The sequence below is a fragment of the Pteropus alecto genome, unplaced genomic scaffold, assembly GCF_000325575.1.
Source record: "Pteropus alecto unplaced genomic scaffold, ASM32557v1 scaffold474, whole genome shotgun sequence".
NCBI classification, from domain to species: Eukaryota; Metazoa; Chordata; class Mammalia; order Chiroptera; family Pteropodidae; genus Pteropus; species Pteropus alecto.
The window spans coordinates 121,101-132,218 of NW_006434848.1; the positions used below are offsets into that span (position 1 = coordinate 121,101).

Below are 11,118 nucleotides of genomic sequence, written 5' to 3' on the forward strand. Positions count from 1 at the left end.
CCCGTATCTGGTCTTGAAGAGGAGAGAGCGAAGTGGACTGCTTCTGGAGTGACAGGAACATGCGGGATCGTGGGGGGAGTCCCCTGGAGGGAGAGAAGCGATTGGGGGAAGGGGTAGAAAAAGGCTTTCCGCTACAGGCTGCACTAGAGTGCGGGGGTCCTGGGGCTGGGGCTGCAGAGAGGGATCGCGCTTTGCGATAAGCGGAGACCCCAGTTTTGAGCAGGGAGAGGCCGTGGGGAAAGCGGACGCAGAGCTCGGGGTAGTGAGGCGAGAAGATTCAAGGACAGAAAACCTAGGTAAAGCGAAGCCTGGAGGTGCCGGAAAATGGAGAGTGGACCAGCTTGCAGAAGGTGCCAGGAGCACGCGGGATTGAGGGGACAGAGAGTGGGGCGGCGAGGGGTTGAAAAATGCGGGGAAGAAAGGGGCGCGAAGTCGTAGGGAGGGGGAAGCTAGTGAGAGAGAAGCGGACCCCCAGGGGCGGCCGGGGATGCCCGCGGAGGTGCCCTGAGTATTTCGCACATGGACGTGCGAGGAGGAAGCCCAGCCGAGGAAGCGAGACCCCAGGAAACCTAGAACACTGGGTCGTGGGAAGGGGTTTCCAGCGTGGGAAAGGCGGACCGGGAAGGGGGCGGAGGAGAGATCAACCGTGCCCTGCTGGCAGCGGCGAGCCCCTCACGCCGCGGGATGGAAGGGAGTGGGCCGAGCGAGGAATCTAGCGGCAGGGGGAGAAGTGGATGGGTGCGACTCCACAAGATGTGGGTGAGGAAGCCCCACGTGGGTGCCACGCGCGGGGGGAGGAGCTGCGCGTCCGGAAGAGGAGAGGAGGACCCCGCAGAGCTAAAGGCTGAGAGTCTGGACCCCAAAATGCCAGTTCCTCTCCAGGAGGCTGGGGAAACCCCAGCGTCCGGCCGCCTCGCCCGCCCGCCCTCCCTTCCCTTTCCTTCCCGTGCCCTGGGGGGGCGGGGATCGCGCGCGGAGCCTGGGGCGAGACGAGGCAGGTCCGGTCCCCGCCCTCGCAGCGGCGGCGACTCGGGCCCTCTTCACCCCAGCTCCGGGCGGGGCTACCGCTGGGCCCGCCCGATCGGCGCCCGCGCAGGGACCCAGGCGTCCGTCCCAAGTGGCCCGGAGGATTGAGGCGATCCGCCTCCTTTCACTTTCCCTCTTGGGCGGTGGACTTGTGGGTCACCAGCCCCTTCGTACGCCCAATTGTGTCTCCAGCCAAACGACGCTCGTCCCCACCCACATGTGCGTCTCGTCTCACCTCTTCCGTCGTCGCTTCACCCTAGGTGTAGAGATTTCTTTAACACATCTGAAACCTTCAGCCTTCTCCTCCCGGATTGCCTCCATCTGCCCCCAAACCCTCTGTTTCTTCTTCCCGTGTGTCTGTCAATGTGTCTCCATCTTTGTCTTTCCATCTCTCCTGCATCCCCATTAGTCTCTGTCCATGTGTGGTCTCCCAGTGTCTGACTCTCCCTCTCTTCCCTCTCTCTCTCCGGCACCTTCTCCCCACTTCTCCCCATCTCTGCGGTCTCTCCCTCTCTCCTGCCGGTCTCTGCCCCTGCTCTCTCTCTTCCTCCCTATCTGTCCCCCCGCCTGCCTCTGCCCTTCCTCTGGGGGTTGCTGAGTAACTGCTGGGTCAAGATAGGGCTTACTGCGGGGAGAGGCTGGCCCGGCTGGAGTGGGGAGGAGTAGGGGAGGGGGCCCCGCAGAAGGGATTTCTTCCTACCGTTCTCAGCAGATCTTGTCTCCATGTCCCTACCCCTTCTGCAGTTGCCCCAGTTGATCCAGGAGTTCGTGCTCTGCCTCCTCAACCCTAACCCGGAACTTTTCCTAGACTAGTGAACACTCTTCCTAATTTCCTCCCCACCCCTAAGCCATTCCTACCTAGAATGAACTTGGCCTTTTCAGCTGAGGGAGGAAGCAATTAATCATTATCATCATCATCATCATCATCATCACATGAACAGGGAGGCGGCATGGCCCTAGTGGTTGAGATCATAGTCTCTGGAACCAGATTGCCTGAGTTTGAATCCCGTTCTGCAGCTTCCTAGCTATGTGACCTTGTCGCAAATTACTTAATCTCTTTGTGCTTCTGTTCCCCCATCTATAGAATGGGCATAATAATAGTATTTTCCTCATGGGGCTGTTGTGAAGTTTAAATGCGAAGTGCTTTGAATAGGCAAGTCGTGAGTGCAATTTAACAGAGTAGAGTGAGCACTGTGCGCAGACTCTGTGCTACATGCATTATCTGCGTCATCTCATTTCACACTCTCGTTCTGTCATCGGTCCTTGTTTTCCAGGTGAGAATCTGGCACAGAGAGAGTAATTTCACTTGCCCAGAGTTACACGGCGCTTCAGTTAGGAGAGCCGAGGTTGGAAGACGGGAGCTTGATGTGGCTGCCACTTCCCAAAGAATAGGAAACTGAGGCTCCGGGAGGGATGTGACTTGCCAAGGTCACCAAGCTGAAAGGCAGCAGAGGCATGGTCTGCTCCAGATGCCCTTGACTGTACACTGTCATTAACTTGCATTTGAGACTCCAAGCGCTAGGGAGGCCTGAGCAAGCAGAGGAGACACCTTTGGTGCCAGCGTGTACCGAGTGGTTCCTTTACAGGTGATGAGAGAGAAGAGTGATTAGGACTGTTTTGCAGAGGAAGAAGCAAATCCAGAGAAGGAAAGCATTCGCCCAAGGTCACATAGCTAAAAGGGTCAGGATCGGACTCCAACCCAGGGCTATCAGCTCTGGAGCCCACGCTCTTAGACTTGGGGTGTACCAGCTCCCCCGCCCCTGCCACACCCCTGACGTCCCCCTTCTCTGCTCTTTCTGCCTAGAAATCTACGAGACATACAAGCATAATTCACACAGCATATACATGTTCTTCAACACGTCCGAGCTCCGGGAAGCGGTGTCGGAACCCGAGTTGCTCTCCCGAGCAGAGCTGCGTATGCAGAGGCACAAATTGAAAGTGGAGCAGCATGTGGAGCTGTACCAGGTGGGGCACAGGCTAGGTGGGGCATCTGGACTGCGGGGCGCTGCAGGGTGCACACAGACGGACCCTGCAGGATGGAGGCACACGGACCATGGGATCAGAGGGCGCTCTGAAACTTCAGACTCCTGGCCCCCTAGAATGTTAACCACTTAAAGGCTGGAATCTTAGCAATTGGATTCTAGGATGCAGGACTCTTGAAAGTTGAAATCTCTAGAAAGGTGGGGGGTTCTCAACTGACTGTGTCCCATATGAGAGCCACTAGCACGGATGGCCATTGAAGTTGATGAAAATTAAATGAAAGCAAAAATTCAATTCCTCAGTCTTTCTGGCTCTATTTCAAGTGGCCATAGTCACATGGGGTCAGTAACTATTTTAGACGCCGCAGATAAAGAACAGAGAGGTCTCTTGGATAGCTGTGTTCTAGAAGATTTGGAGTCTTCAGGAAGATCGGGGCCATCAGACAGGCCGGCGTCTCTAGAAGGTCGTGTGACCTGGAATCCACGTTACATGGAGCTTTGGCTTTGATAGGAGACGTTAGACTCTTACAGGGGAACTTTGGTGTTAATTTTGCAGAGTCTAGAGAATCCAGCTTTATGCTGCTGGCCCTGGAACCTTCTGTCCAGCCCCATGGGGTCATTCCCTACGGATGTCAGGCGTCTGCAGCTTCTAGGTCTGTGACATGTCAGACTCCTGGATTTGCAGAATATTACTCTCAGAACTTCTCGGGCTCATTGACTGTGTAATCCTTGAGGTGCTGTCAGACCCTGGAGTTACAGAGTAATTTCTAACATAAGCCCCTAGAAAGTTAGAGACTCAGAATTCAGGGTGTCAGATTTGCAGAACTATATGCTGAGTGAAGCCCAGGACGTCTGCAGGAGAATCTGAGCACTGTGAGCTTTCCAGGCCGAAAGGGGCCTGGTGTTTCACCAGTGAGGAAACAGGTCTAGAGAGGGAAGGGAATTTCCACGGCCCCAACGGGGGGCAGGGGCCAAGGCTGAGCGCTCGGGTGCCTTGACCCGCCCCCCGCCTGGAGCTCTTTCCTCCTCTTCTGTTGGGACCCTCTGGGAGGGGACCGTTCGAGGGGCTGTCTAAGGCCCATTTAGAGGGAGCACATGAAGCGGGAGGTGTGGTCAATGATCATGGGGGTACATGGCAGCATCTTCCCACCATCTTTCTCCTCTCATTCATCATCCCCCAGAAATACAGCAACGGTTCCTGGCGCTACCTCAGCAACCAGCTCCTGGCCCCCAGCGACACGCCTGAGTGGCTGTCCTTTGAGGTCACTGGAGTAGTGCGGCAGTGGCTGAGTCACAAAGGTGAGGACCGATGTTCTGCTCCACCCCTATTTTGCAATGGAGTCGACCCCATTGTATGTCCCTGAGCTGCCCTGCCTAGCACCCCGCCCCCCATGTTGGTGCCAGATAGCTGAGACCTGGCCCTCTCAGGCACTCAGACCCCAGCAATGAATGGGTTGGTCCATCTCCTGAGCACCTGCTCTATGCTGGGTGATCCTGGGGACACAGCAGTGACCAAACAGCACCATTGTTGCCCTCACAGAGGTCGTGGTTCTTTGCTGGGGTGCGGGAAGGGAATGAAAGACCTGTAAACCAGGTAGTAATGACCTAGAGTGGGCAGGCCTGCGGTGGGGAGCCCAGTCAGAGGAGGTGCGTGCCCAGTCTGGGGCCAAAGAGGCCTTCCTGGAGGAGGGGACATCGGAGCTGACGTCTGAGGGCAGAGGAACAGGCTGTGCCGGCGACAGCCTGCCACATCTGACCCGTCCGGAAGAGGATGGTGTCTGTCCTGTCCCGGCTGAACCCACAGCACCCACATGTCTCTTCCTAGTCTCCCTCTTGTTCATGCCTCCATTCAATAAGTGCCAGTAGCTCCCTGCTGTGTGCCTGGCCCTGTGACAGTAGTACAGGAGACACAGTGATAACCAAGACGACTTCTAGGTCCTGTCCTCCTGGGCCCCATGGTCACTTTCAGACACTTAAGTTTTGCTAAAGTTCTAACCGGCGGTGATGACCAGAATGACCAGGGCCAGGATCGGGGAGCCCAGAGCAGACACCTCAACCCATCTGGAGGTGGCGTCCGGGAGGGTTTCCTGGGCGAGGGTGATTGTGTTGAGACTCAGTGGCGGTTTGGCCGGATGAAAAGATGGGGCTTAGGGAGCAGGTGGGTCCTGGAAGGAGTGTCCGGGGCTGCTGGACAAAGGCCTGTTTGGTCATTGCTGAGTCCAGAGCACCCAGTATAGGGTCCAGCACATAGAAAATCACTCCTTCATTGAGGAAGCCCTTCTCCCTCAGCTGCCCTGCAGGGTATGCGCACCCCAGCCCTGCTTCCTCCCACTTTGGGCAAGTCATCTCTTCTCTATGCCTGGGCGTCGTCCTCAGCTGTAAAATGGGGGTTAAAGGACATAACGCCCACCGAGCATTTAGAACAAGCCTGGTGCCCAGTGTGCGATCTGTAGACGTCTGTTTTTATGACTGTGGGCCAGGCCCTATGGGGAACAAGACGAGGATCCCTACCTGCCCCCCCACCCCGAGCATCCTGCTCTCCATTGAGAACAGTGAAGGAAATTAAGGGCCAAATACAAATGTCTGAGGGGGTCAGTGCTATGGAGAAAATAAAATGATGTCACAGTGGGGGTAGGGCCTGCATCTTGGAGGGCCTCTTGGAGGCGGTGACGTTTGAGCTGGAGGCTGAGGAGGAGGAGGCAGCAAGGCAAAGAACTGGAGGGAGAGGGTCCAGAGAGTGGGCAGGCAGGGGAAGGGGCAGGAAGGAGCCCCATGGTGTTTGCTTCTTCCTTCCTCCACCCTCAGGGGCTGGGTGAGCGCACCCTCACCCTGGCTCCCCCCTTCTCCCTCCCACAGGGGAAATTGAGGGCTTTCGCCTCAGTGCCCACTGCTCCTGTGACAACAAAGATGACATACTTCATGTGGAAATCAATGGTGAGGCCCACCCCTCTGTCCCGGTGCCATGCGCAGTGCGTGCACGTATGTGTGACCCCTCCTCCCCCTGCCTATCCCCCCATTCGTCCACCTGAGAGTGTGTGTGTACCTGTCGCCCAACCCCCACCCCGCCTCCACCACCTTCTGACGCCCAAACTGAAACAGGAATCAGTACGGACCGCCGGGGAGACCTGGCCACCATTCATGGCATAAACCGGCCCTTCCTGCTCCTCATGGCCACCCCTCTGGAGAGAGCCCAGCACCTGCACAGTTCCCGGCACCGCCGAGCCCTGGACACCAACTACTGCTTCAGGTGAAGACCTACGCCTTCTGGCCCGGCGGCCTGACTAGGCGCTGTAGGGTGGGCACCTGGCTGGTGTCATGCTTGGGCTGGTGTCCCCTTCCGCTTGGAGGGCTCGGGGGATAAGGGGCACGTCCTAGAACGCTGGGGTGTGCAAGCTGAGCGTCCTAGAATGTTCAGAGCAGGTTGCTTTTCTGCTGGTGTGTGGGAATCAGAGGTGATTAGAATGTCGAACACTGAGCATGTGGGAATTCAAGTTTGGAAGGCTGCCATGTTCGAGATCTGTGTTGGTGGCAGGTTAAGGTTCTAGAATGTTGGGATTCTAGGATGCTAGAGTTCAGTGTTAATTATTGCAGTCTGACAGTGTTGGACTCAAGGAGTGTTGGGAGCCCCGAATTTGGGAGTTCCGAATTGGAACGTTGCCTGAGTTGGATTCCTGTGCCATTGAAAGATTGGAATCTCCGGTGTTGGCTAACTGGAGTCCCCGAATCCTGGGCTCAGAATGGTGGATTCCTGCGTTAAAATATAGCATCCACAAATAGAATTGGGGAAAGCCAGAATTTTGGTATCCTAGAGCGTCGGGGCTCAATGCTGGAATGTTAGATTCTTGGAAGGCTGAGATCTTAGAAAGTGGCAGCTTGGACCTCTTGAGTGATGGGCTCAGAACTGTGGAATGTTGGAATGCCGTATTGCAATATTGGAATTCAAGAATGCCAAGATCCTCGAGAGTTGGAATGTGGGACTCCTAGAAAGCTGGAAAAGCCTTCGGAGTGTTAGAATCTTGACATGCTGGACTACTGTAGTCGGCGAAAAGTCTAGATTTCTAGAATGTTGAAATTCGGAGTCAGAACGTTGAGAATCCAGGATGATAATCTGATCTCGTCCCTCCCCTGCTTAATACTTTGATGGTGCCTCTAGGCTTTGTCACATGCTATTCCCCTGCTGGAAAGTCAGCTCCGCTCCCAGGTCCTTCACCACCAGATCCTACCCTCAGCCCATCAACCCTCTGAAAGAATGGATTGAATCCTTAAGTGCCAACTGCTAATGATATTACAGAGACAGGCAGCCAGCCCAGTGAGCCTCCACGGAGAGGGACCCAATATCACCTAGGAAGTCTTGCCAAAAAATCAAACCTGAGGTTGATCAAGAAGATAGAGCCAACTACCAATTTTCCAGAAATATAGGGAGCGTGGAACGTGTTAAGCACGTGACTGCACCACAGGCATGCAGTCAGCGACACCTAGATAGCGGGAAACCTGACTCATTCTTATCAACGGATACAATGCAGGGGGCAGGAATAGACAAAGACATGGTTCTGTAGATTTCTAAAAGAATCTTGAGAGATACATCAACCAACTGCAATGCATAGACCTTATTTGGATCTTTCTTTTTACAGACTCTTTTAAAAAAAGACATGAGACAGTTGGGGAAATGGGAGCTCTAACGAGATATTTGCCGATATCAAGGAATTATTGTTAATTTTTCTCATGTGGTATTGTGGTTATGTTTTGAAATAGTCCTGAATTTCTTGGAGATACATATGGAATTATTTGTGGGTGAAATGATAACGGGGGAGAGGAAGTGGGTCGGGGTAGAGATACAGTGAGTTTGGCCAGGACTTGCCGAGTTGAAGCTGGGCAATATAGACATGAGGGTTCAATTCAGTATCTTCTGCTTTTGTGTGTGTTTGAGGGTTTCCAAGAGCTTCGGTGAGGGCCCAGACTGTGCATGTCACTGGGTCATCTGAAAGGCGTATTAAATCTGCCCTGCTGTCCCTCACCCCGTTTCTGATTCAGGTGTGTGGGGTGGAGCCTGAGAATTTTCATTCCCCACAAGTTCCCAGGCAATGCTGCTGCTGATCCTTCTCGAACCCCATGTGGAGAATGGCTGAGCTGGGTAATAGAATCACGGACAATCCAAATCTTAGGACCTCAGAACCCCAGCCAGAGTTGGACTGGAAATGAAAGATTATTCTGGACAGTAGTTCTTCCACTTTTGTGAGTCCAGGACCCCCTTGAGAAGCCAAAAGCCAAGAACCTTCTCCCGCAGAAATGTGTGCACACATACACACACATGTGCATATGGTTTGGGGGACTTGGGACCCCCCCGAGCCTATATACGTAGACCTCCCGATGCCTCCTTGGCCCTCAGGTTATCATCACCTTATTCGATCCAACATTGCCCGCATCTTTCATGGGGAAACTGAGGCCTAACCAGACTGTGGATGCACGAGGCAGAGCTCAGGGATCTGTATCCTGACTCCCTTTTCAGGGCTTTTTGGCTCTTGGAAGGACCTTGTCTTGTCCCGGGGAGATCCTGTGTCGTCATCTCTTTCCCCTCTGCTTGAGCTGACACGGTCGATGAGGTCACAGGCTCTGGGCTGGCACAGAGTCGGCTGTGAACCTGGCCCCGAGCACTACACCTTACACACTGTATGTGAGCAGGCAACATTCTTCTTCTCTGAGGCTGTTTCTTCATCCCTCAAATGGAAATAATAATGAGGCCTGCCTTGCAGGGTTTTGAAATTAATTGACGAATTCTCTATTGATTATGATTTGAACAGGTAAATACATGCGAAGGACCAAACCTAGAAAGGCTCTCAGAGACCTTCCAGCTGTGACCCACCAACCTCTCTCTGAAGAGGCAGCCACTTCTATTATATTTGGGTCAAACTTCCAGAGAGTTTTTGCAGGAGATGCTTATACATTTCCATATATATTTTTATTTTGTCCAAATGGTATTCTCATTTTCTTGAGGGGTGGGAGACTGCATTTTTTTCTTTAAATTTTTTTTTGATTCTAAAAGTAACACAATATCCACTGTCGAGAATTTGGAAAAAACAGAAGGCTATCACCCATTATACTAAATATAAATGTCACAGAAATATAAATATAAGAGATATTACCCATTATACCTCATATTAAAAGTCACTGTCAACATTTTAATATAGTTCCTTCCAGTCACTTTATGCAAAACAGAATATTGGTCATCTGGTAACCGTAGCTTTGCATAGTATTTCTTTCATATGTTAGGAATGCGAAACATAAAATGTTCTTGGCATCCCATGAGTCAAACTTTTTTGCCAGGCTCCCTGCCCATCTCAGCCATAGCCCCAGGGGCCTGCACATAAAATCTCCCAGCTCCTTTCAAACAAGCAGAAGCCTGGGCCCCAGGTCAGGGGGACCGGCCTTTGCATCCGAGCATGGGACAGAGATTGCGAGTCCAGAACGGTGGCATTTTATACACCACTATTCTTCGACTTGCTTTTAATAAACCTAACATATTAAGCAATTAATTTATACACCCCATATTTGCAGAGTGCTTACTGCGTGCCAGGCACTGTTGTAGGCTCTGGGGATATTAGGGAGCAAAACAGACAAAAAGTCCTGTCCTCAGAGAAAGACAACAGACAAACAAATGGATCTCAAATAAAAGAGCAGGTCGCTATGAGTTCTAAGAAGGAAAATTAATCAGAGGGAAGAGACAGAAAGGAAGACATTGGGGACTATTTTTCCTATTCCAATTAAAATGTTTTTATTATGGAAAATTTCAAATGTATATGAAAGCAACTAGGATAGTGTAATGAACTCTCATCTAGCTTCCACGGGTATTAAAATTTTGTCCCACTTAAAATTTTGTATTTTCTTGCACACCTGCAATGCTGTTATTACACGGAGTGGAATTAACAATCTTTTGGATTGGTATTTTGGATAGGATGGTCCAGGAAGGGACCCTCTGAGGAGATAACATTCATTTGACTATGTATTGAGCGCCTACTGCATGCCAGGCCGTTCTAAGAGTTAAGGCTCCCTGAATGAAGGACATTCGAACAGACATTTAAATGAAGTGAAGAAATGAGCCAGAGAGGATATCTATGGGAATAGCAAGCAAGTGCAAAGGCCCTGGGGTAGGACTGTTTGAAGGACAGTGAGGATGCAGGAGTAGAGTGAGAGTGGAGAGGCAGCCGAGATCAGCCAGATCCAGTAGTGCCTTGCGGTTCATGGCGAGGACTTCAGGCCTTTGTCCTGAGTGAGACGGAGCCATGTTCAGAGCAGAGGAGCGATATGACAATCTCTAGCATGTGTCCCCAGAGGGCAGGGACTAATTGACTGTACTGAGTCCCCGATCCCAGCCCAGCAGTAGCTCGATAAACATTTGTTGCACACATAGAATGCATCAGTACATGTGGGGCTGCACTGGTTTTCACGTTCCAGTGCTGATGCCCCATGATTTATTTAGCCGTCCCTGTGGATGGTCACTTGGCTTCTTACAGGCTTGCTCTGAGTACTGCATGAGATACTGTTTATCATGATGCTCTTTGCACAGGGCTTGACTAGAGGAAGTGCTTTATCAGTGTTAGTGATGATCAGACTGTTGCTGCTTTTATCCCAGCGGGGCAAGGGAGACCATGACGCAGCCATGTGGGGGGGAAATCAGGAGTGAAACAAACAGACACCTGGGGAGGAGCGGCATGGGTCCTCCTGACCTGGATTCCTCGCCCCCTCGCCTGCAGCTCCACGGAGAAGAACTGCTGTGTGCGGCAGCTTTACATTGACTTCCGCAAGGACCTGGGCTGGAAGTGGATCCACGAGCCCAAGGGCTACCATGCCAACTTCTGCCTCGGGCCCTGTCCCTACATTTGGAGCCTGGACACGCAGTACAGCAAGGTGCGTCTGGCACCCCGGGCTGGAGGTAGCAGGGAACGAGGGCGGGGAGGGAGAAAAGTCAAACCAGAGATGAAGTGGTGAGATGCGGGGAAAGAGAGACACAGGGAGATTGGAGGGGTGGTGATGAAGAGATGGGAGAAAAGCTAGAGACAGGCCCAGGTTGTTAGAGACGTGACGCAGAAGAACATAAGAGATTCGAGAGATTCACGGA

At 52.6% G+C, this 11,118-nt stretch overlaps 1 protein-coding gene across 1 annotated transcript in view; it reads left to right on the plus strand.

Annotated features, from left to right (window-relative positions):
• The window catches only part of TGFB1 (transforming growth factor beta 1), a 14,656-nt gene that overhangs the window by 1,302 nt on the left and 2,236 nt on the right, over nucleotides 1-11,118 (plus strand). Inside the window, exons 2-6 of the mRNA XM_006910702.3 lie at nucleotides 2,831-2,991; nucleotides 4,187-4,304; nucleotides 5,862-5,939; nucleotides 6,105-6,252; nucleotides 10,754-10,907. Coding sequence (XP_006910764.1) covers nucleotides 2,831-2,991; nucleotides 4,187-4,304; nucleotides 5,862-5,939; nucleotides 6,105-6,252; nucleotides 10,754-10,907 — 659 coding nt within the window. The remainder of the gene's footprint in view (nucleotides 1-2,830; nucleotides 2,992-4,186; nucleotides 4,305-5,861; nucleotides 5,940-6,104; nucleotides 6,253-10,753; nucleotides 10,908-11,118) is intronic.